The 26,412-nt window shown below is 40.7% G+C and overlaps 1 protein-coding gene across 1 annotated transcript; it reads left to right on the plus strand.

Moving 5' to 3' along the window:
- The first annotated feature begins 640 nt into the window (after positions 1–640).
- Positions 641–8,509, plus strand: TAC1 (tachykinin precursor 1). The gene is made up of 7 exons (XM_028119901.2): positions 641–691; positions 941–1,072; positions 2,134–2,230; positions 2,715–2,759; positions 3,242–3,265; positions 4,879–4,932; positions 8,460–8,509. Exons 2-7 carry the CDS (start codon positions 950–952, stop codon positions 8,507–8,509), a joined length of 393 nt encoding a protein of 130 aa, XP_027975702.1. The 5' UTR covers positions 641–691; positions 941–949.
- The last annotated feature ends 17,903 nt before the right edge of the window (positions 8,510–26,412 follow it).

A 26,412-nucleotide genomic window follows, 5' to 3' on the forward strand; every position in this document is an offset into this window, starting at 1 on the left:
TAATACCTTAAGTTATTTGACCATCCTTAAGAGTGCAACTTATCCTGACGTCTCAAGGGACGAAAAAGTTGCGGAAGTCCGAGGAATGAGTCACTTTGCTCAATTCTGATGAGTAATTTCAGGTGTCATGGAACCGCGTTCCGAAGAAGGAGAGGGGAGGGGGCGTCAGATCTGCAGACGGAAGAAGACTGGACGCTCGGGATTGGATGGCGAGATCTTGATTTTCCTAAAATTGCGTCATTTCGAACCCAATTGGGTCCAGATGTTTTGGGCACCGACGGGTTACCGTCTCGGAAACTCTCAGTCAGACGCAAGCGAAAGGAGAAGAGGCGGTTAATTAAATATTGAGCAGAAAGTCGCGTGGGGAGCGTGTCACGTGGTCCTCCAGGCGCGTCGAGCCTTGGATAAATACCGCGCGGCACCGAGCGGGCAAAAGAGCGCGCCGCATCCGCTTCCTCCACCGCCGCGGCCACCTAGAGTGCCGAGCGCCCAGCGTGCGCTCAGAGCAGCCAGACGAACCCTGCCGCCCTGCCCGCCGCGGTAAGTGCCCGCCCCGCGCATCGCTCCGAGGTGGCGGCTGGCCGCTGGGGCGGGGGACAGTGGGCGGACAGCGGAGGGACATCGAGGAACGAGGATCCCGAGTGCCAACGTCCCTCTTTGTTTTCCACCGACAGAGCCTCCCGGCTTGAAGGTGTGCATTGGTGGGTCGGGGGCTGAGGGAGTTGGGATCCAGGGAGAATGGGACGTGAGAAGGTTGGGGGCATGGTTCTCTTTCCTAAAGGGTACAAGTTATGCTTTAGGCTTGTTATCCCCTAGGGTTTTTATCTTGGTTCAATCGGCCCCGACTTGCGTTGTGGGACCAAAAATTATGCTGTCCCAACTCTTGGATAGCCATCCCCAATGTTTCTCTCCTCGGTCTCTTCTTCCCCGTTCTTCCCAGAAATCCAACATGAAAATCCTCGTGGCCTTGGCCGTCTTTTTTCTCGTCTCCACTCAACTGTTTGCAGAAGAATTCGGAGCCAACGATGATCTGAATTATTGGTCCGACTGGTCCGACAGCGACCAGATCAAGGTGAGACCCAGCCGGAGCCGTTCTTCCTGGCCTCGGGAGCTGTCACTTTCCTTAAGATAGCGTTCTAGTTAGCCGGGCAGGCGCCGCGACAGCGACCAGAGGCGGTGGAGGCGCGCAGGGAGGGGGTGGGGATGTAAAGGAACGCCATTGCCTGGGTCCCCGCACGAGATTTTGTGCCCACGATCCAAGTTTCCCCCTGGGGGCTGCACCGTCGGGTCTCAGGAACTCCCTGGAGGAATAATGCCCTCCCTTGATGAGCCCGGGGAGCTCAGAAGGCTGGAAACCTCACAAGGTTTCATCCCGGGGTAACGGGGATTTCGGGGACTCCAGTCTAGCTGCAAGGACCAGGCATTTGGAAACGCTGGGCAGGGGCAGAAGGGGGCGCGCCGGACGCTGGTAGAAGCGGGCACAAAGGACAAGCTGCTGGGGGCTTCGAGGGACGAGGTGGGTGGGAAGCTAACTTCCTACCCTGACTTTTATTTTACCGACCCGAGGACCCAGCCGCAAGTTTTCCTTTACAAGGCTCGCAGGCTATTGGTGCAAGGGAGCGCGCCTCGAGGGAACAGTAAAAGTGGCGCGGTGCAGGTCTTCAGTGAAGCGTTGTCATTCCTTACCCACTCGCGACACACACCTGTGCGCATTTAGGGCGGCCAGGCGTCTCCAAAGCCCGCGCCAAAATCAAGAGAAAGTCAGGTGGCGGCGCGGCAGAGGAGTGGGGCCGGGGGTCGAGGGTCCCCAGGCTCTGCAAAGAGCGGATAACGCGCGGGGCTGGGGGACGCCGCGCCTCCGGCTAGCCCGCGACAGCGGGGCTCGGGGACACGAGTTCTGCCGGGAGGGGTGGAGGAAGAGAGCTCCCAGGCTGGGACCCCACTCAGCCCTCGCGTGGGGAAACCCAGCCTTCTCTCGCCTTCCAGCTGGGAGGGTTTTCCGGGCCCGGCGCCGCCACCGCCCGCCTCCGAGTTTCGCCCAGGGCTGGCGCGCACTATTGTGAAGGATTCGGGTTTCCCGGCGCCGCGCGCTGGTTGCCTACACGCCCGTTTATCTGTGCGTCTGTCCCCCAGGAGGAGCTGCCCGAGCCCTTTGAGCATCTTCTGCAGAGAATCGCCCGGAGACCCAAACCTCAGCAGTTCTTCGGCTTAATGGGCAAACGGGATGCTGGTGAGATGAGCAGCCATCCCTCTCTCTGTCTCTCTGAGCAACCTGCCCTGTCTCCTCGCTCACTGCTTCTCAGAGCACCCAGTCTCTCTTGCTCTTTGAGTAGAAATTTCCATCCTAAAATGGATATATCCCCGGGGAGCGACTCTGGCCCTCACCCCACTAACACACGCACATGCCCTCGGAGGGCGGGCGAGATCCGTTGCGCGTGCCCCACACAATTAGAGTGACCCCAATCACGAACAGGAAGCAACCTTATTAGCTGAGTGCTCCCTTGACCGAAGATCCACACTGATAAAGGGGGAAGGCGCGGGGCCTCCAGGGGGTAGTACTCAGAATGGTCTAAGTGCCTGTGGAAACCGATTTTAGACCCTTGGGGTTAGATTAAGCTCCCTAATGTCTCATGATAGAAATACTCAATTTCCTTGCATTTATCACACCATCAGCGGAACGTGTAAACAGTTAATGCCAATTCATCTTTTGTCAGATTCCTCAATTGAAAAACAAGTGGCCCTGTTAAAGGCTCTTTATGGTAAACATTTCTATAAATCTTTATTTTACTATTGTGAATGCACATGTAGGAAAAGTGAAGAAAGTTTTTTTATGGGCTCAAATACAGATTCTTGATAATGCCTGTTTAGTAAAAGTAGAGATTTGTGTCCCTCTCTCCTGACTGACAAATTGTGGTCCAGCTTGGAGATGTGTTTCTCATAAGAAAACAGGGGGTGTGGCCTAACAGTTATTGTTAGGCCTCAGGGGTCTTATAGTCCTGGGTTTGAATCTGTGGCCCATAGAAAGCACTTAAAAGTATTCCTTTTGGTTGCTATTTTGTTTTTATCATTAATAATTTGGTTAGCATTTATGGTTGTACTATATTCCTCATGATAGTACATGGATGGGAAATGTTATATGTTTTAAAAATCAACTTATTTTATAATTCTCTTCTGAAAATATAATGTAGCATCTTTAAATTAAATCTATTGCCTTTGCTAACTTTCTCTTTCTTTCTTCTAGGACATGGCCAGATCTCTCATAAAAGTAAGTTTCAAATTATTTTGACATTTACCAAATGCAAACATAAATTAGATCAATCTTTATTTTATATCTTATTTTCTGTTATAACTTAGGACCTAATACTTTTAATTAAGACACTATAAGAATGGAGAAGACTCATATTAATTACATCCAAGCATGATTTTTTAAAGCTCTGTTTTTTAGACCTAGATGCTTACCAAAATGATGCATTATGTTAAAAATCCTTTAACTCCTAGCTAAATTGTTGGTGAATTCCTGACCCACAGAAACTGTGAGATAATACATATTTGTTGTTGCTTTAAGCTGCTAAAAAAAGAGAGAGAGAAAGAAAAGAAAAAAAAAAAAAGAAAAGAGAGAGTGCCAGAAGAAATCCTTTAACTCCTATATGTTGTTAGTTATGGATAAGAATATCAGTCCTGGGGTTAAAAATCCACCACAGATTCCTCTCCCTATTCACCCCTCACCCTCTCCTATGCCCCACCACTTCCACTGACAAAACAAAAACAAAACAAAACAAAAACAAAGCTTTTATAGGCATCTCTTAACATTTCAATATGCTGGATCTCTTGATGATACCATGTATTAGGGTAATCCAGCAGCCAATTAAGGAGATTGAGTGAAAGAGCAGAGAATCCATAGTAAAGGTAAAGACAGAAATGCAGTTTTTTGATCCCATAATTGAATGGGGACCCTCAATCTATCAAAGTACAGTGAAACATTTCTTAGGACCAGTAGAGATGGCAGAGTTATGACACTTGACATTCATTCAATCCCAGTTTCCCAGTTAATGGAACTCGAATTGATGGGAAGTCCCATGGGTCCATCTCAGTCAGACGCATTTACCCCAGGATCCACCCACAACTCCACTTGGATTTTGGTTCACTGGTTGGCAGAGAAGGTCACATTAAAACAGCAGTCTTATTCTCAAATAATACAGTATAAAGCAAGAGACCTTTCCCCACTAGAGATGAAATAGTCACCTTTCTCATAAGGCTTCATCTTTGAAAATAAATAAATCTTATTCATATTTAAGTTCTAAAGATTTGACTTTCAAGAGAATTATATATAGCAAAATTCAGTGTAATGAAAGCAAATGCACTCTATTAATGTCAAAATTAACACACTTTTCCAAAAGTATTTTTAAAAATCCAATAAAATAAAAATAGTGACCTTTTAGAAGTTTATAATCATCAGGTGCAGGGATCTGACTTAAGTAAGTTTCAGTTCCTGAGAAATACAACATAGTAACACAAGGACATACACTTGGATATTTCTGTCACACGACTGTGAAATTGACTCCCTAAAAACCAAAACTAGCTTAAATAGCAGCAATATTTAGAACATTGTATATAAACAAGTAAAATGTAATATACATAAAGTCTACTTGCTAATATTTAGATATCGAATTAAGAAAAGTGCTTTCATTGTATTGTTTTAATGTCATTTGTAAGACTTATTAGAAATCTTCATTTCTTCAGGCTCACCAAAACTTGAAATGGTTATATATTTATTATATAGGCATATATTCTAAAGCTTGCTTTTCTTCGGTACTAGTTATAACAGTTTATTTCCTCAAAGACATACATATTAAAATACCCCTAAATGTATTTTTCCAGGGCATAAAACAGATTCCTTTGTTGGACTAATGGGCAAAAGAGCTTTAAATTCTGGTATGTATAAAACCATGACTGAAAATAGACAGTGTCTTAAATCTATTATTTTCTTTCTAAGGCATAGTTTTCAAAGTACTAAAAAGGAATGATAAATTTAAAATGAGTACTTATGGTGAAAAAAAATCTAATTGCAGTAAATAAATCCAAGAATTTATTTGTAGCTGATTAAGCTAATCTCACCTAGGATCCATCTTTCTCAAACTACCAGCCTTACCAGTGTCTGCCCCATTTAATCATTACCTAACCTGAATCCTTGGGCTAGTCTAGTACTTGTTCCCTTATATTTGTTACATAAGCCACACTGAACTTGACTGAACTAAGTGGTGAAAGGTTATGTGGGAAATAAGACCAATTTTCACTGACTACCGAGGTCATTCAAAAGGCTTATATGACATTACATCTGGCAGGCTTCCAGCACAAAAGTAAACAGATAAAGAAAACAAACAAATCCATTTATACTTTATGAAGTTATAAAAGCTCAAACTCAAAATATCCTGATGGATGTTTGAGAGTATGGGAATAACGCAGTTCATTCCAGTGCTTTTGAAAAGGAGCACGATCAAGTCATCCTGGGGGATTATAATCAGCTCTGGCTGTAAGCCCTCACGGGGAAGGGGTGCCACAATCCTCCTACCCATCTTAAGCCCCAACAAGTCTTTCCCTTGACATAAAGCCTGCCTATTTCCTTTCCTCTCTATAGTCCCCATCGTCTGTGTAAAAATGCCACATACTTATATCCAAAAACCCATTCATTGTACCGTTTTCAAGGTTAAATAACCCCTATGTCATTTTCACAGAGACTGAGTTTTTTGTAAAGCACATTCAGACTTTTATAGTAATTAGCTTAGGTTCCTTAGGAAAGCTATTTAAACTCCTTTTATTTTACCTTTAGTGAAAATAGAATTATAGTATTAATCAATTAATTAGAAAGTAACCAGCTGCCTTATCCGTTTAGGATATTTCAAGTTTCTAGAAAATCTGCAACTAAGCAGTGCTGGCATAAATATCTGGAAAATTCATGCAAAACATGATGTATCCTACCATTGGTTCTCTACCTTCCAAATTTAGACACTACGTTTGTATTTCTTTTTCAGTAATTCGGGGGCTGCTCAAGTATAAATTTTATTTTTTTTTCAAGTTTAAATTTTAAAGAAGCTACCAGTGTGCCTCATGAAAAACCTTAAATTATTTTATTAATATATATTATCCCCCAGCTTTTGGAAATGGAATGTAAATTTAAACCACACAGGCTTTACTTATAGCAAAAGTGTGCACTATCCCCTTCTATAACTGTGGTCTTCTTGATAATTATATTAGTCATCAACTTTTTATTGCCAGAACTGACACAGGTTTCAGAACACGGCTAACTTTACAAATAATATAGATACTGTAATTTCTACAGATTAAATGTTATTAAATGTGTGCAAAGTAATAATGTAATTATAGGTAAATTGAATCACTATACTGAATCAAGATCAATAGAATCACTATAATGAATCAGGATCAATTTATGACTAAATCTTCACTCCTCCATTTTAAGAAAATATAAAAAGAAAAAATGGGCAAAAAATGTAATGTACATTCAATCAGAGATCTTTTCATATGATCAATTGAGGCAAGGTTATGATTGTGTCCTGGTATGTATTAAATTCTGGTATGTATAAAACCATGACTGAAAATAGACAGTGTCTTAAATCTATTATTTTCTTTCTAAGGCATAGTTTTCAAAGTACTAAAAAGGAATGATAAATTTAAAATGAGTACTTATGGTGAAAAAAAATCTAATTGTAATAAATAAATCCAAGAATTTATTTGTAGCTGAATTTATCTATAGACTGTGTCCTACAGCCATCTGATTCTTAACCTTTTGTGGTCACAGACTCCTTTGACAGTCTGAGAAATCTAGAAACCTGTTTTGTGGAGAAACCCTCATTAGCTTATAAACACAAAAATTTACATACAGTTTCAGAGGGTTCAAGAACCAGATACAAAACTTTGCTTCCCATGAAGAGGATATTCTGTTCCAGCTAACAAGAATCCATCTTTGGTTACTTTACATTAGCACTCACCTTACTTCTCTGAGGAACAGAATCATGTTACCTAAAGCTTGTCAGAAACTGAACTTGTGCTAGTCAGTCCTCCTCCTAATACAAACAAAGCAGGATGAGAAATGGACTGTTTCCTTCCTTGAGAACTGCCCAGCTTGGAGTTCTCACTGGTCCACCTGGAAGCACATAACCTGATTGACATAAAGCATTCAGCTTATCACGAACCTAGTGTTGGATGCTAACCGGGCATCTGCTCAGTTGGGAAATGGGAGAGTGATCACCCTACAGCCCTCAACTACCTCCTCTCTCAACAGACCTTTCTCACTGAAAAAATTGTTTAGAGTGGCATCTATAATTCGTACTTATCTTCCACAGTTATTTCTATTGTTTTTGTTTAAATTCAGTATTTTATACAGGACATATGAATTTTAAAAAGCAGCATAGTTTCACTAAAATGTAAATCTAAGTATATAAATTAACTAAAATGATGAATAATATACTTTAGTATTCTAATCGCAACAGTCTGATCCTTACCCTTTTGTGGTTACAGACCTCTTTGAAATTGCATATCATATCGTATCATATCATATCAATCATATCATATCATATAATTTCGGCTTTTTTTTTTAGTCCAGATAGCCAAAGTACTTAAATTACTTGCTAACTCTATGTTAAGTACTTTTGGAGGCAGGGATTAATCTTTCACAGTCCATTAGGGTGCTGGGAGGTAAGTTAAACTGTTGTACGTGGATGGCGCAATTGCCCTACCTACTGACGACCATGTTGTTTTTAGTTTCAAGGACAATTCATCATTGCGAGGTATCCCCAAGACAGGAGGAGACCCCTACACCATTCGGTGTGCTCCCATAACAGGAACCAGCCAACTCTTTCTGTAAAGAGCCAGATAACAAATATTTTGGATTTTGTGAGCTGTGCCGACTCGGTAGCAACCACTCCGATCTGTCATGTTAATGTTAAAGTAGCCATAGACAATACAGAAATGAGTGGGTATGGCCACATTCCAATAAAACATTCTTTTCAAGAAAAAGTGGTGGGCTGGATTTGGCCCACGGTCTGTAGTCTGTTGACTCCGTCCTAGAATAAAAGTCTCACATTTCGCTTTCATCCTACTACTATTCCTACTCTATACTTCAGGCATTATCCTTTTTATAAATCACCGTGCTTGAGAAAGTTGTGGAGAATGACCACTGCAGTAGATTGTGGAACTACGCTTTGGGGGCACCAAGTAAATGGCAGATGGCCTGAGTAACCAAGGATTCTGTGGTTAGATCACTTCCAATCAGGACAGAGACAGAGGCAAGATTGGAGGATGTGCAAAGAAAGCTCTTAGAAATACCTCAATGGAGAGGGGAAAAGTCATTAATGAGTTTTGAATAAATTACAATGTGTCTTGAAGTTTATTTAACTCTCTCAGTGAATCCTCTTAAAAACCCTCTACCTTTTCTTTGTTCTCAGTGGCTTATGAAAGGAGCGCAATGCAGAATTATGAACGAAGACGCAAATAAACCACCTCATGTATAACTTATTGAGCTTCATGTGTGTCAGTGGCCAATGAAAGGTAACATGAGACCTGCACCATGAGGAATAATTATTTATTTAATAATCATTGTTTTGAGTGGAAAACTCAAAAAAAACTTTATTTTTCATATTGTGCCAATACGTGCTGTGAAAGTGTGTTATAATTCCAATATGACCCCCTCAGATGTAGAAATCAGTGGGCATTTCTCAACAAAGCACAGTGTTCAGTGAAACTGAAATATGTTCTTCAAAGAAAGAAATCATCTTGGTTTCCTGGAAGCAGTCATGTCAGCCATTGCTGAAGGAGAGGGATCTCACAGATAGGCTTGTGCTTCCTCTGTTTTCATGGTGGAAATGTGCTAAGATTTGGTATCAAAGTGTATTCCTGCAGCATGTGTCATGTGTTGTGACTCAAATAGAGATGTTTTACAAGTTTTCACGTGATTCTATGGTCTTCATTTCATTGTATAATGTGTTGTGATAGTTAACATTTTAAATAAAAGAAAAACTATCTTGAGAATTGGGTTTTATTCTTTCATTAATATTTATGTCACACCAGCACACGTTCTTTTAATAGATGAAATACATTCGAAGCTGTTTTGGCTGCTCAATAGTGAAACATAAAGCTACAAAATTTTTTTCTTAAGGTAAATGACTACAGTGTAATCTCAGTCCCTCTCTCTCTCTCTCTCTCTCTCTCACACACACACACACACACACACACACAAACACACACAAACACACACATACACAACACACACGCACGGGGGGCGGAGGTCAGTCATTTGGCATGAGATCATTCATGAGGAAAACGATTACATTTTGGAATCCAAAGAGTAGAGGATAAGTTCTGTTGATGCATGCCCATGATTTCCTTTTACAAATAGGATAATAATCTGTCTTAGAGATGCATTCCACTGGTTATTTCCTTGTTGGATAAAACATCAGCACACTATCATTTAAGCCCTGCTTAGAGCCCAGGTATAAATGCACCAGTGGGTGATTCACACCAGAATTAAGACACCAAATTGCAAAAGATGATGCAGAAAGATGGGGGTTGATTGATAATAGGGCATCACTGCCATAATGAAGACAAGAGCACTTTTCTAGCATTTCTAAGGAGGCCTGTGAATTGCTAACACCCATTACACTCTCCAGCTGAAGCATGTGCATCAGGAATAAATACAGAACAATCAAGGGGAGGCTCTCGTGTATTTGTTTAAGGGGAAGGATTGATGAGTGTCCTTGGAACTGTTTTTGGATTACATAGAGGGTGTGGAAGATTGACAAGTGGTATAAAGACCACTTGAAGACAGACTGAAACTCCATGACCTTAGCCTGGATTGGTGACTATTGTTGATCAATAGTTTGATCAATATTGTTGATCAATGGTTTAACCCATTGTGGGACAGAAGAGCTAAAGCATATTTTAACCTTCATATTTTTAAATAAAAATTTTCTTTTTAAAAAAATTCTAACAAGGCTGCCTGGCTGGCTCAGTTGGAAGAGTAAGCGACTCTTGGTCTTGGGGTTGTGAGGTTGGGCCCCACGTTGGGTGTAGAGATTACTTAAATAAATAAACTGTAAAGAAAAAAACTCTAACAATCGCATTTCCTTATTACACAATATATTGAAATATTTCAAATTATAAATGATAAGCAAAATGGAGGTCAGAGTCATCTAGAGCCTCCCTCCCTAATAGTAATGTTTAATACTCTAAGAATAATAATTGCAATTTATAAATTATATAAATTAATAAATCAGGGTCAGAGGTTCTAATGTGAGAGGAGTCAGTATTAGAAAGTGATTATAAGAGGAAATAGCAGAACAAATTAATATCTAACAATGAGATTGCTTAAGCAAACTGGCATACTGATACAATCGAATATTTTGCCATCATTTAAAATGGCATTACATGTTTAGTGACATACAACAACATATACGGTATATTGTTAGGCACAAAGCAATATTCCTGCAGTATATATACATATATATTTCTGCATAGATGTCATAACAAGAAGAAACGATGTAACGGATGAGTGTGGGGTTCAGAGTCCAGCTGCATGGGTTTGAATCCTGGCTCCATCACTTGAGGCCGTGTGATGAAGGGCAAGTCCTTTAACTTCTTTCTGCCCTATTATCCTCATCCCTAAAATTGGATTAATACTATGCACTACCATGCATAGTGGACAGTATCCCACTACGGAGCTTAGCTGAGGGTTGCGCAACAGGACACCTGTAAAGCTAGGAGCTCAGTCTCTGGCACACAGCAAATACTCAGTGAATGTTACCTGTTGCCATTGCTAGCTACTCTCCCAAATGCCATTGAGAAAATTAGCACTGTTTTTTAGCAATTGAAATATTTTTTAATAGGTGCACTGAAGAAGCAGCAGTATGGGGTGGTTTTTATATAGCCACTACACAAATTAAATCTAGGGTTGTATCACAAACTGCTATGCTCTGTGCTGTGCATTGTTCACTAGACACTCCCTGTGGCTCCTACTCTCTCTGAGATTCTATAAATCTCTGAATCATGAGCCCACAGTGCTGCATAAAGTCCTGTATCAGGGGGACTTCATTCATGCCTGCTTGCCCTCCAGGCCCAGAAACCCAGCAACAGCATCAATAAGGAAAGGGAGAGGAACTCCTGTGCTACGTGTGTGCTCATGAAATCGTTACTATTACTCCTCCTCTGTAGCATGGTTCCTTTAACAAAAATAAGCTTTCTTCACCTTTATTTTTTCTTAAGTATTTTATTCTGTTCTGAAACAGTAAAAAGATGAATCTAAATAGTTACCGAACTACTTTTTATTGCTTTGGCTTTTTCTCTGTTTTCTCTTTTGGCTTTGTTTGGGTCTGGGACAAGGGCAGAAACAAATGACACTCCAGCTGAGTAATTTGAGGAGACGTGAATAAAGGGACTAATTACAAAGATGTAGGCAAGTTGTAGAGAAGCCAGCAATGGGATGTGGGTCTCCAGCCTGGCACGTGGGAGCCACTGCTGCCCCAGGCCTGAAGGACCAAGATGAGGACGTGAGCATCTGTGTGCAAAGGGCCGCCTGGCAGGTGTTGTCTTCAGTAGGAGGACAGAATCAACACAGGGTAGTCAGATATCTGGGGAGTGTGGGGCGGGGGGGGGGGGTGGTGCTAGGAAAGGCCAGGGAATAAATATCCCAATCTCACTCACCTCCTGCTGGGCAAACCCAACCGGAAACAGAGGGCTTGGGGCCCTCGATGCTGTCCACACCATTGAGCAGCATAGACAGGGCACCAGAGCAGGTGGAAAAAGCTGATGGGTGCATTTGGAAGTAGAAAAGATGTCTGGGGTGCCTGGGTGGCTCAGTTGGTTAAGCGTCTGTCTTCAGCTCAGGTCATGATCTCAGGGTCCTGGGATGGAGCCTGTACCGGGCTCCCTGCTCAGCAAGGAGCCTGCTTCTCCCTCTCCCTTTGCCCCCCCTCCTCTACTCTTGCTCTCTCTCTTGTTCTGCTCTCAAATAAATAAAAATCTTAAAAAAAAAAGAAAAGGAAGATGTCTAATGGATTATGTATGCCATTATTTTGAATCCAAAAACAAGACTAATATGCTGAAATTCCAATAGAGAAAATTATAAAGTAAAAATCAGTCTTCCTCTGGACACCCCATTCTATTCCCCTGGAATATAGTTTCGTATGGACCCATCCAAACACACAAACAAAAATAACATTTTAATTTGAGCACATGCTGAAATCTGTTTTTCTGTTTTGGTTTGGTTTGGTTTAGTTTTTTGTTTTTGTTTTTGTTTTTTTGAAATCTCCTTCTTTTAAGACCAAGTCATTATGATTTGTTAAGTTATACTTTAAAAGAAATTAATAAGGACATTGGGATTTGTGAAAAACAGAGTAAGGACTTTCGGTGGACCAAAAGTTATCCAGATCCTTAAGAAAGAAAGCACACAGAGAGCCACAGTGGTAAGCCATCGTCCCAAAGGGTCATGGAGGCTTCAGAAAAAGGTGCCAACCCTAGAATAGGGAAGTGACAGTTGCAGAACACATGAGCAACCCTGAGTGCTATGAGATAAGGGAACAAAATCTAAAAAATTTAAGGAAAAAAATATCTAGCCAAACTATCCTTTAACGATGAGAATGAATTTGTGAAAGGAGAAAAACCAACCAAATCTGTTAACTTAAGCCTTTATTAAAATCATCACAATAGAACAACTAAGAGGCAGCCTAAGGAATTGCTATGTTAAATTGGTGAAGGTAAAAGTTTTGCTATATTCTGAGAATTAGTCACTGTTCCGATTCTCAGAAGGTATGGGGAACTTAAGCTGCATTAGTCAGGGGACAGGATATGGGGCCTGCAAGAGCGGAGCTAAAGCTTTAGCAGCTCTTTGTCAGTTTGGATGTAGTAGGAGTGGTGAGGAGGAAGAGGTGAAGACCAGATCTTGCTAGAGTCAGTGGAAAAAATTCAGCCATTCAGCTTCTTTCATGAATTAAAGACATTTTCAAACCTATAGGACCTCAGAAAGTTTACCATCCACATTCTTTGAGAGAATTACTCTGTTATTTCCGCAGAATTCTGTTATAGCAGCCTGAATAGACCACAACAATGGGGATACAATCACAAATATCCAGACTGTTGGAGTCTCTAAAGGACAACACTCAGCTCCTCGACACTTAAAAACTAAAGAAAATAGAGAGGTATTTATAGATGAAAAGAGACTTAAGAGACACATCAACCAGTTAAATCTTATATCAAATAAACTTTTAAAAAAATATGAAACAGGGCGCCTGGGTGGCTCAGTTGGTTGAGCAACTGCCTTCGGCTCAGGTCATGATCCTGGAGTCCCGGGGTCGAGTCCTACATTGGGCTCCTTGCTCAGCGGGGAGTCTGCTTCTCCCTCTGACCCTCTTCCCTCTCGTGTTCTCTCTCTCTCATTCTCTCTCTCTCAAATAAATAAATAAAATCTTAAAAAAAAAAATAAAAAAAATAAAAAAATATGAAACAATCACAGAAGTTTGAACAGTGGATATTTGATGACAGTAAAGAATTATTGTTAATATTTAGATGTGATCATTGTATTCAGTTACGGTTAAACAATATATGAATCACAGTCCTCAAACTCAAGAGGCTCACAGCTAGTAGGGGGAGATACACAGGTGGAAAAATGATTGAAATGCAAGAAGGCAATGCGAGTGAGAGGTGAAAGGTATCCTAGGAATGCAGAAAGGCATTCTGGGAGGTATGAGAGAGGTGAGTCTTGAAAAACAGCAAGTTTGCCAGGGGAATCAGGGAGGAAGAGAGCTTGGAAGCAAAGAATAAGTGTGAACAGAGACAAGTGATGTGGGGAAAAAAGGCAAAAGAAAAAATTAAATTTCCTTACAACTCACAGTCCATTGACAAGTCCCTGAAAGAGGCAGAGTGACATTTCTCTAGGAACTTAGCTGCCCTGATGTTAATACTTTGCTACAGAGAAAAGGCATCTTAGCTTAACATTATCCCAACCGCCCCCAAGATCCTGTGGGTCTACTTTAACATATAAAAATTCCTTTGGAAATTTCCTTTATCTCCACCCCCCAAGATACATGTTGGCAATCATCCCCCAAGGATATGACCCACCGATATACATCCGAAGGGTATCATGACTAAGGTTTTACTCAACAGTAATAAATGACCTTTTCTTAACAACAGCTAGTCCCCCTCAAGGTCCCGGAAACCTTGCTTCCAAAATTCCTTAGAGACTTCTGCTGTCCCCATCCCACTCCGAACTTGAAAGTGTATAAAATCACCCATAATAACCCCAGAGCAGCTTTTTCTGCCCATGGCTCTTGTCCCCATGCTTTATTAAAACCACCTTTTTGCACTGAAGATGTCTCAAGAATTCTTTCTTGGCCATCCACTCCAAGCCCCACCACTCCAGACCACAGCACAAGTGGCATAAGAGAACAGGATGTGCTCTAAGGAGTGCAAATATTTGAGTCTGATCACAGCACAGAACTAGTGGGAAGAGACAAGTCTGGAGAGAGAGGCTCACATGAGCTTACAGAGGATCTTTCTTGCTTCCATGCTAGGCGCTAATGGAATATCTGGTTGATTTTTAATTTTCAGGGGTGGAGAAATGTCACTGAAGGGTTACAAGTAGATTTCTCTTCCTAGAGATGAGGAGTTCAATGTAGCTTGGGAGAAAATTTGCTTTGTTTTATAAATAAAACCAAAATGGGTCATTGATCATAGAAATATTAAGGAAGCACCAAGCTTGGACAAAGTCACGTGAAAGAATAGTGTTATCAAAGAAAAAGCTCCTTAGACTGAGCTTTACAAGGGAAATCAGGAACAAACTACCATATTAAGAAAAATTACTGAGGTTGAAGATGGCAGAGGAGTAGGGGACCCTATTCCAACCAGTCCCCGGAATTGAGCTGGATATCTACCAGACCACTCTGAACACCCATGAAATCAGCCTGAGACGTAAGAAGATAGATATGGATCTCTACAAACAGAATATTGGAGGTGGTTGGTTTCGAGGTATGAAGCAGGGAGCGGTGATTCCGCGGGCAGATATTGGAAGATAAATGGAAGGGGGAGGGAGCTGCCATAAGCGCTGGTGCAGGGAAGGCAAAATAACACAGGAGCACAAAAGCTTCCCACGTGGGGACAGGGCACAGACTCACAGATTGATAGCGACAGGGAAAGGACTTCGGGGCAGCCCCCTGAACTGAAACCTGGAGCGGCAGGGCTGTGCATGCGAACTGGGGGCAGCTGGCAGTTTTAGAAGCACAAAGGGCAGAGGTGTGCCCCAATCTGGAGGCGAGGACTGGGAGCGCTGCTGAGGGGTGCACAACCCAGGACACTGCAGTTTATAGCAGCACAGACAGAAACGGAGATAGTGTGACCTGGAGAGCTCACTGAAGAAGAGACTGCAATCTCTCTGCTCTGAGGCAGAGGGTTGGGAAAAGATCTCTTCTGCTCTGACTCTCGGAAGAGACGCGGAAAGCCGCCAGAGAAACCCGCCAAAGAACAAAAGCCCCAAAAAACCGTTTTCACTGAGCCCATTCCCCCCTCCACAGGGGGCAGGGCAACTCTGCCCAAACAGGGTTGCCTGAGTAATAGCACAGCAGGCCCCTCCCCCAGAAGACAGACTGGGAAAACAAGAGTCCAAGCAATCCTAAAATCCCTATAAAACAGGTGAATCTTGATTGGGTTGTGGTCAATAATTCAGACTCTGTACATTCCCTCAACCACCTCTCAACAGAATGACCAGGAGGAGGAACCCCCAAAATAGGAAAGACTCAGAGACTGTGACTTCTGCCACAGATTTACAAATGGATACAGATATAACTAAGCTGTCAGAAATGGAATTCAGGGTAGCAATTGTGAAGACAATAGCTAGAATGGAGAAATCAATTAGTGGCAACATAGAGTCTCTAAGGGCAGAAATGAAAGCTGAACTGGCAGAACTTAAAAATGCTATCAGTGAGATCCAATCTAATCTAGATAACCTAACAGCTAGGGTAAGCGAGGCAGAAGAATGAATTAGTGACCTAGAAGACTAATTAATAGACAAAAAGGGAAAAGAGACGGCCAGGGAAAAACAACTCAAAATCCATGAAAATAGAATCAGAGAAATAAGTGACACCATGAAACGTTCCAATGTCAGAATTATTGGGATCCCTGAGGGGGTGGAGAGAGAGAGAGAGGACTAGAAGATATATTTGAGCAAATCATAGCTGAGAACTTCCCTAATCTGGGGAATGAAACAAACATTCTTGCTCAAGAACGTTTGGGTCAACCAAGAAATCAAAGAAGAACTTAAACATTTCATGGAAACCAATGAGAATGAAAACACATCAGTCCAAAACCTATGGATACTGCAAAGGCGGTCCTAAGGGGGAAATACACAGCCATCCAAGCCTCACTCAAAAAAATAGAAAAATCCCGAATTCACCAACTAAATTTACACTTTAAAGAACTAGAGAAAAGGCAATAAATGATGCCTAAGCCACACATTAGAAGAGAAATAATTAAGATTAGAGCAGAGATCGATGAATTAGAAACCAGAAACACAGTAGATCAGATCAATGAAACTAGAAGCTTGTTCTTTGAAAGAATTAATAAGATCGATAAACCACTGGCCAGACTTATCCAAAAGAAAAGAGAAAGGACTGAAATTAATAAAATTATGAATGAAAGGGGAGAGATCATGACTAACACCAAGGAAATAGAAACAAGCTTCCAAGACTGAAACAGGAAGAAATTGACAACGTGAATAGGCCAATAACCAGTAACGAGATTGCAGCAGTGATCAAAACCTCCCAAAAAACAAGAGTCCAGGGCCTGATGGATTCCCTGGGGAATTCTACCAAACATTCAAAGAAGAAATAATACCTATTCTCCTGAAGCTGTTTCAAAAAATAGAAACAGAAGGAAAGTTTCCAGACTCAGTCTATGAGGCCAGCACTACCTTAATCCCCAAACCAGGCAAAGACCCCATTGAAAAGGAGAATTTCAGACTGATATCCCTGATGAATATGGATTCCAAAATTCTCAACAAGTTCCTAGCTAATAGGATCCAACAATACCTTAAAAAGATCATTCACCACGACCAAGTGGGATTTATCCCCGGGATGCAAGGGTGGTTCAACATTTGCAAATCAATCAATGTAATAGAACACATTAATAAGAGGAGAGAGAAGAACCATATGGTTCTCCCAATTGATGCAGAAAAAACATCTGACAAAATACAGCATCGTTTCATAATTAAAACTCTTCAGAGGATAGGGATAGAAGTAAGATTTCTCAAGTTCATAAAATCCATCTATGAAAAACCCACAGTGAATATCACCCTCAATGGGGAAAAGCTGAGAGGCTTTCCCTTAAGATCAGGAACACGTCAGGTATACCCACTCTCACCACTATTGTTCAACATAGTACTAGAAGTCCTGGCAACAGCAATCAGACAACAAAAAAAAGGTATTCAAATTGGGAAAGAAGAAGTCAAACTCTCTCTCTTCGCAGATGACATGATACTTTATGTGGAACATCCAAAAGACTCCACCCTCAAATTACTAGAACTCATAAAGCAATTCAGTAATGTGGCAGGATAGAAAATCAATGCACAGAAATCAGTTGCTTTCTTATACACTAACAATGCAACCATAGAAAGAGAAATTAGAGAAACGATTCCATTTACAAGAGCACCAAAAACCATAAGATACCTTGGAATAAACCTAATCAAAGAGGTAAACGATCTATACTCTAGGAACTACAGAACAGTCATGAAAGAAATTGAAGACACAAAAAGATGGAAAAACATTCCATGCTCATGGATCAGAAGAATAAACTTTGTTAAAATGTCTATGCTACCCAGAGCAATCTATACCTTCAACGCCATCCCAATCAAAGTTCCAATGATATTTTTCAAAGTGCTGAAACAAATAATCCTAAAATTTGTATGTAATCAGAAAAGACCCTGAATCGCCAAGGAAATGTTGAAAAATGTTGAAAAAGAAAAACAAAAACATCATGTTGCCCGATTTCAAGCTATATCACCAAGAATTGATCACCAAGACAGCATGGTACTGGCACAAAAACAGACATATAGATCAATGGAACAGAATAGAGAGCCCCAAGAGATTATTTGACCAACTCTATGGTCAAATAATCTTCAACAAAGCAGGAAAAAATATGCAATGGAAAAAAGACAGTCTCTTCAATAAATGGCGCTGGGAAGATTGGACAGCTATATACAGAAGAATGAAACTCTACCATTCTCTAACACCATACACAAAGATAAACTATTTCAAGTTCATCCATTTCAGGATGAAAGACCTCAATGTGAGACAGGAATCCATCAAAATCCTAGAGGAGAACACAGGCAGTAACCTCTTCAACATCGGCCACAGCAACTTCTTTCAAGATACATCTCCACAGGCTAGTGAAACAAAAGCAAAAATGAACTTTTGAGATGGACTTCATCAAGATAAAATGCTTCTGCACAGCAAAGGAAACAGTCAACAAAACAAAGAGGCAACCCATAGAATGGGAGAAGATATTTGCAAAGGACACTACAGATAAATGGCTGGTATCCAAGATCTATAATGAACTTCTCAAACTCAACACCCAAAAAGCAAATAATCAAGTCAAAATATTGGCAGAAGACATGAACAGACACTTCTCCAAAGAAGACATACAAATGACTAACAGACACATGAAAATATGTTCATCGTCATTAGCCATCAGGGAAATTCAAATCAAAACCACACTGAGATACCACCTTACACCAGTTAGAATGGTAAAAATTGACAAGGCAAGAAACAACAAATGTTGGAGAGATTGTGAAGAAAGGGGAACCTTTCTCCACAAGGGGAGTGGGAATGCAAGTTGATACAACCACTTTGGAAAACTGTGTGGAGGTGCCTCAAAAAATTAAAAAGAGAGCTATCCTATGACCCAGCAATTGCACTACTGGGTATTTACCCCAAAGACACAGATGTAGTGCAAAGAAGGGCCATGTGCACCCCAATGTTCACAGCAGCAATGTCTGCAATAGCCAAACTATGGAAGGAGCCGAGATGCCCTTCAACAGATCAATGGATAAAGAAGATGTGGTCCATATATACAATGGAATATTACTCAGCCATCAGAAGGGATGAATACCCAACTTTTGCATCAACATGGATGGGACTGGAGGAGATTCTGCTAAGTGAAATAAGTCAAGCCGAGAAAGTCACTTATCATATGGTTTCACTTACTTGTGGAACATAAGGAATAGCAGGGAGGACATTAGGAGAAGGAAGGGAAAAATGAAGGGGAGGGAAATCGGAGGGAGAGACGAACCATGAGAGACTATGGACTCTGAGAAACAGACTGAGGGTTCTAGAGGGGAGGGGGGAGGGGGGATGGGTTGGCCCGGTGATGGGTATTAAGGAGGGCACGTACTGCATGGAGCACTGGGTGTTATACGAAAACATTGAATTGTGGATCACTACCATCAAAAACTAATGATGTACTGTATGGTGACATAACATAACATAACAAAATAAAATAAGATAAAATAGAATAATAAAATAAGATAAAATAAAAACTACTGCAGTGGCCTAGCTCTCAACACCATAGAAATACAACACAAAGTGAGGTTTTGTGGTCTTTGGATACAACACATCTTTGAGAAAACTTCACAAGAACACCATTGAATATTCACATCCGCTGTTGCAATATTTGAGCCACTAATAATTTTCACAATAAGCACGGTTTTAATAATTTCGGCCATCTAAGTGATCTCTTGAAACACTTGAAATAATAAATAAATAAAATGACTCTATGGGTATAGTATAAGGAGATTATACTTTATCTTTCTCTTGGTGCTCAAAGGCATGAGAACAGTAAGTCTGATAAAAAAATACATATATATGTGTGTGTGTATATATACATATAGTCTTTAGACATTTTCTTAACCTTTAAATACAGCTGCTAACACTTTAATAATAAGAAATTGACTTCCTTTCCTTCCTTTCCTCTCTCCCTCATCCCTCCCTTTTTTCCTTTCCCTGTTTCTTAAGCATGAGTGTATATGCTTACATACCATGGCTAGAAAGCCACCATTAACCCTCCTTTAGATACTTCAAACTAAGAAGTTGTGTTCTAATGAGGCAAATTAAATATACCTTTAGCAGAACTATGTCCTTTCAGGGTTAGCATTTTTTCCCTAGAATTTCTCCACAATTCTGGCAGCCCTATGCCTGGAAAGTACCATTTGTTGTTGAAATTTGCATGCATCCTTTTCATCAAATACTTGCTCACAGGAAGTTCCTAATATTTGTGTCTTCATGTTAACAGCAAAGACTATGAAGAGGAACTGACCTGTCTTTGGCATAAAGCAAACTGGATTGTTCTCCCACATGTTGTATTATTTACAAAACAAGTCAGACTTGGGAGAACAGATGGTGGCCTATTGTTCTTTTCTGAGCCATGAAACCGTTGGGTCTGAGTAGAAGATCCCCCCCACCCTCCAATCTCCTTCTCCTAAGCAGAGTCTGCTTCTCCCTCTCCCTTTGCTCCTAAAGAATGAGTATTTCACTGACAATCTTTCTAGGACAACAAGGAAGAAAGAATTTTCTACTAATGAAGCAGAAAAGCAAAAGCACTCTGGAGATTCTCCTCAGTAGGAGCCGGTTTGCATTTCACCATGGGACCAGGAAGAAACTTGGCCTCTGGTTTGGGACCAAAGACTAGACATTTCTATAGCCTTTTAAAGCTACTATCTGATTATATGTCACTACCCAATGTCAGCAGTTGTGCACATATTAGAACCTGGTCTGACTATACTCTGAGCAGTTTGTCCCCTTGGAGCAAAGCTTTAGTGGCATCATACTGTGTTTTCTGTTTGCAGAAAGACTGAAACACTAGCCATACTGTCATTCACATTTAATGGTAGACTAAAGATATTTTCAAACATTCCAAATTTAAAAAAAAATGTATCTTGCACAAGCCCTTTCTCAAATATCTTAGTGGTCATGTTTGATAAATAGAGAGTTAACAAAGAAGAGGCACCTGGGTGGCTCAATCAGTTAAGCCTCCAACTCTTAATTTCTGCTCAGGTCATGATCTCAGGGTCCTGAGATTGAGCCCCACAACAGGCTCTGAGCTCAGCGCAGAGTCTGTTTGTCTCTCTCCCTTTGCTCCTTCCCCTGCTCTCTCTCTCTCGCAAATAAATAAATTAATTAATTATTTTTTCAAAAATCTTAAAGAGAGAGAGAGAGTTAACAAAGAACAAGTAAGAAATATGAAAAACAAGCTTAGGGCACAGGAAAGAAGCAAGAGGAATTTCCCAGCGAATGGCAAAGGTCGGTCTCAGGGTGGCAGCCATGACCACAAAGAAAGAGTTTCTCTCTAGGTTGGAGAAATGTTAGTCAACATGCAGACTACAATGAAAGTTGTCATCCCTAAGACCCCTACTACCAATGTAAACACGAGGACTTCTTTTAAACATCTTTTAAACACTACGACAGAACATTCAGGGGACCTGGACCATCTACTTTCCCTTCCAAGTCGTGATGTCTCCTTGAGCCACGGACAAGGTTCTGCTTCGACATATTCCTGAGACATGGGGTTAGGCCTCCGTGAGCTGCAGAGCAAAAGCAGAGATCAGCCCCTCCCTCTGACCATATTTCTTCCTAGTTCCTGGGTCTATCCCAACTTACTGCCAGATTTGTTTCCAGGACTACTTCACAGCTTCACCTACTGGTTTCCTAGAAATAACAATATAAACTCCAAAGGAAGCTGAGGCCAGCCCCTGGCCCAGAAATTCTGTTTGGCTTACCTTCTGGAGCTTTGTCTAACCTGGGCAATGTTCCCCTTTCCTTGCACACTTAGGTTCATGCTTGCTACTGAATTAAAAAAGAGAGAGAGAAAACTAAAACGAAGCAACATATTAGAAATACATAAGTGGCAAAGCTGTAAGGAAGAACAAGGAAATGATTCACACAAAGACAGGATAGTGGTTTCTTTTGCTGGGGAGGGAGTGGAGGGGCACATGGAGCATTTCTAAAGTACTGAGTATAATCTATTTTGTAACATAGGTGGGGTAAATTGCTTTTTGCTTTATAATTATTCTCCAAACCATATGTATGTGCATTATGTATGCTACCTACACACACACACACATACACACACACAATTGTTAAAAAGTGACTGAATTCAAGACAAACATCTTATGGCTTTATCATCAGAAACTCTTCCTCCAGATACCAGGCTTGCAAATTAACAGCAGTGACGTGACTGATGCTTACTTTCCCCTTCTAATGAGCAACATGTCCCTCGAAAGGAAGAATGAAGCAAATGTGTGTATGTGAGGAGCTGTAAGTTCGTTTTACTAACTGCTCTCAAATTCCTGAGCAAACCCATAAAATTAAAATAAAATCTCCTCCCTTTTTCCCATGCCCTTGAAACAGAAAAAATATTTTCCATTAAGAGTTAAATGGGGAGACAAACCATGAGAGACTCTGGACTCCGGGAAAAAAACTGAGGGTTTCAGAGGAAAAGGGAGAGGGGGCATGGGGTAGCCAGGTGATGGGTATTAAGGAGGGCACGTGTTGTGATGAGCATCAGGTGTTATGTGCAATTAATGAATCATTGAACACTACATCAAAAACTAATGATGTACTGTTGTATGTTAGCTAACTGAACATAAAAAAAAGAGTTAAATGAAATACTGGGGTGCCTGCATGGCTCAGTCAGTTAAGCACCTCACTGTTGATTTCGACTCAGGTCATGATCTCAGGATCATGAAATCAAGCCCCAAGCTAGGCTCTGTGCTCAGCAGACAGAGATTCTCTCTCTCCCTCTGCCCCTCCCCAACTCATTCCATCTCTCTCTCTAAAAAAAGAGTTAAATGAAATACCTTACAGCTGAAATTTTTAAGTAAATCTGCTCATGACCAAAAATGATTTATAGCAAAATAGTTCAGGTTTGTAAGAAAGAAAAGAAGTCAGCTATTGGGGGACACCTGGGTGGCTCAGTGGGTTAAGCCTGGGATGAGCCCCAGGCCAGGCTCCCTAGCTCAGTGGGAAGTTTACTTGCCCCTCCCCCTGCTCTTGCTCTCTCTCAAATAAATAAATAAAATCTTAAAAAAAAAGTCAGTTGTGGGGCAAAAAGTATAGGAAGAAATAAAAAGGTGAAGAAAAATAAACCCAATTAAAAGTGACAGCTCCTCAGACATTTCCAGCAGACATTTTCTTTCCTCCTCCGGTAAACTTTGTGTATCTTAATCTCAATTCTTTAAAAGATTTACCTTTATAATTGCTTTCCTCAAAGCTAGTTTATACACATGTAAGAATTATTTTCCAAAAAAGAAGTACAGATATAATTTCTAATCATTGCTTCACTGAGTCATTATTTGGAATAAAGAAGTATTTAAGGAAGTTAAAAAAACTTTCTCTGTTGCTGCGCCTGGGTGGCTGAGTTGGTTGAGCCACCGACTCTTGATTTTGGCTCAGGTCATGTACTCAGGGTGGAGCAACTGAGCCTGCCTAGGGTTCCCTGCTCAACAGGGAGTCTGCTTGTCCATCTCCCACCCCCTCTGCCACTATCCCGCTTGCTCCCAGCGCCTGCATGTTCACATACACGTGCTCTCTCTCAAATAAATAAATAAATAAATAAATAAATAAATAAATAAAATCTTAAGAAAACAAAACTTCCTCTACTATTCGTAAAATGGTATTCCTTCATAATACATATTAATGGCCTCTTCTAAGTAGATGTTAAGTCTGTTAGGTAAATATATCATTCTGCATTTACAGCACCTCTCCCCATCTCAATCCTGATTCAACTACGTTGGGCTATAAAAATGTATTCTATAATTCCACATAAATATTTTTTGATGTTTTTTTTAATTCTACTCTTATGGCTCTGTTGGCATCCAAGTATTTTATGTTACTCCCACGCATAATGATGGAGGTTGAGTTTGTGTTGTAACATTTCAGAAAGGTAAAAATGAAGTTGCATTACTCGGGCATAATAGGTCAGACAGTTTGATTCATTCACTTGCTCATTTATTCACTCACTTGTCCCTTCATTCATTCATCACAAGTCAATTGTCTTTGGGTTGTAAAACCTTATGATAAGTGAATTAGACAATGGCACTGACATCAAAGCGCCCACTATCTTATAGGAGGTTGAGATAAGCCCAAATGACAAAAGTATAGCAATTGCCATAGAGAAATGCAGATAAAGTATGGTTCACATGTGACTGCAGACGCCGTTTCGCTTTGGCTCTCCGGTAATCCCTTGCACCTGGAACAGGGCAGGCTCATGCTGCTGACTAAGCGCTCATGTGAGCTGAATGGGGGAGGGGGAGGAAGGAAGGAATAAAAGAGGTAGCACAGCATTTAGGCTTCAGTGATAGAAAGATCTGATTATGGGAGGTTAAAAAAGACAGGTTTCAAGAACCAAGGTCTCCCTGGTGAGTCTTATTTTGATTGCTCTACTTCAGTTTTTTTCCAGCTGAGCAGTAAAAGCCTCAGTGTGGCCCCAAGCCTCCCTTCCCACACTGTCCTATCACAATCACCTGAAAAGTCATCCATGAACATAAGGGTAAATGAAGTTCCAGAACCTAGGTAAAAGTTGTTGAAATATGGTGCATTCATCAAATGAGTGCTGTCCTTTCAAAGGAGTTACCTTGAGGCTTAGGCACTTAGGTCCACGATATTGACATTATTCAATATACAAAATATCATTCAGTTGCCACCATAATCTGCATCAGCTCTTTTTAATATTCACAGTGGTTATCTTTGTATCTTTTAAGAGTGGCTTTGATATTTGGGAGTCCTGATATTTCCTCCACTTAAATGTATAAATAGATCATTCAGTAACGTGATTCTTGAATATCTTAAAGAGAAACCACAATTACAGAATGTTTGTTCTGCATGATGACAAAGCATGTAAAGTGAAGAGGAGACCATTACCTGGTTACACTACTATCTTATTTAAGCAAATCTTCAACTACCCACTATAAGGTAATGGTGTATTTTTTTTTCAGCAATAGAACATTGATTTTTAATAACTTGTTTTTAATTTTATTATCATAAAGACACTGAACAAAAGATCTACCCTCATCAAAACTCTAAGTGTACAATTATTGTTGATTATAGGTATGATGTTGTGCAGCAGATCTCTGGGGCTCATTCCTCTTGTTTAACTAAAACTTTACACCCATTGATTAGTAACTCCCCATTTCTCCCTCCAGCTCCTGGTAACCACCACCATTCTACTCTGATTCTATAAATTTGACTATTTTTTAAAAAGATTTTATTTCTTTATCTTGAGAAAGAGAGTGGGGGAGGGGCAGAGGGAGAGGTTGAAAGAGAATCTCAAGCAGACTCCCTGTGGAGTGGGGCTCGATTTCACGACCCTGAGATCATGACCTGAGCGAAAATCAAGAGTTAGATACCTAACTGACTTAGCCACCCAGGGGCCCCTAAATTTGACTATTTTAAATACCTTCTATGAGTGAAATCATGCAGTATTTGCCTTTCTGTGACTGGCTTATTTCACTTACTGTACTTATCCTCAAGGTTCATCCATGTTGTAGCATATTACAGAATTTTCTTCTTTTGTAAAGCTTGCTAGTAATCCATTGTGTGAATATACCACATTTTCTTTATCCATTCATCTGTTGATGAACATTTAAGTTGTTTCCACATCTTAGCTCCTGAGAACAGTTCTGTAATGAACCTGGGAATGCTAATATCTCTTTGAGATCCTGATTTCAATTCTTTTGGATAAATACCAGCAATGGGATTGCTGAACGATATGGCAGTTCTATTTTTAATTTTTTGAGGAATCTCCATACTTTTTTCAATAGTGCTACACCATTTTGCATTCTGACCAACAGTGTGCAAGGATTGGTAACTTTGTGTTTCTAAAAAGCTCAATGGAACTGAGGTACCTACAACCCATCCATTGGAACTTCTGAGTTGTCAGCAATTCAATTTAGAACTTGAAGTAAAATGAGACTAACAACTTGAAAATCTTGTATTATTATTTTAAAGAGTTATTTTATAGCAAAACAAGCACATCAGGAGGACTCGAATTTTTTTATTAATGGAAAACATGCAGGTGCTTCTGAACAATAGAAAATATCCTTGCAGGGCACCTGGGTGCCTCACTTGGTTAAGTATCCAGCTCTTGGTTTCAGCTCAGGTCATGATCTTGGGGTCATGGGATTGAGCCCTGTGTCAGGCTCCATGAACATTGCAGAATCTGCTTGAGATTCTCTCTCCCTCTCCTTCTCCCTGCTCTCTCTCTCTCTCTCTCTCTAAAATAAATAAGTAAATAAACAAAATCTTATTAAAAAAAAGAAAAAGAAAAAATATCCTTTCAAGAACCTCAAAGAGTGGTTGATTCCCTCCAACA

The sequence above is a fragment of the Eumetopias jubatus genome, unplaced genomic scaffold, assembly GCF_037043125.1.
Source record: "Eumetopias jubatus isolate StellerSeaLion01/CBP00866 unplaced genomic scaffold, mEumJub1_p1.0 scaffold_14, whole genome shotgun sequence".
In the NCBI taxonomy this organism is placed as follows: domain Eukaryota; kingdom Metazoa; phylum Chordata; class Mammalia; order Carnivora; family Otariidae; genus Eumetopias; species Eumetopias jubatus.

What these genes read in the sequence shown, in the direction of transcription:
- TAC1 (XM_028119901.2), top strand. Translation starts at nt 950, where the DNA reads ATGAAAATCCTCGTGGCCTTGGCCGTCTTTTTTCTCGTCTCCACTCAA. An exon ending in CCTGTTAAAGGCTCTTTATG is followed by an intron (nt 2,760 to 3,241) that starts GTAAACATTTCT and finishes TCTTTCTTCTAG; the next exon opens with GACATGGCCAGATCTCTCAT. An exon ending in CAAAAGAGCTTTAAATTCTG is followed by an intron (nt 4,933 to 8,459) that starts GTATGTATAAAA and finishes CTTTGTTCTCAG; the next exon opens with TGGCTTATGAAAGGAGCGCA.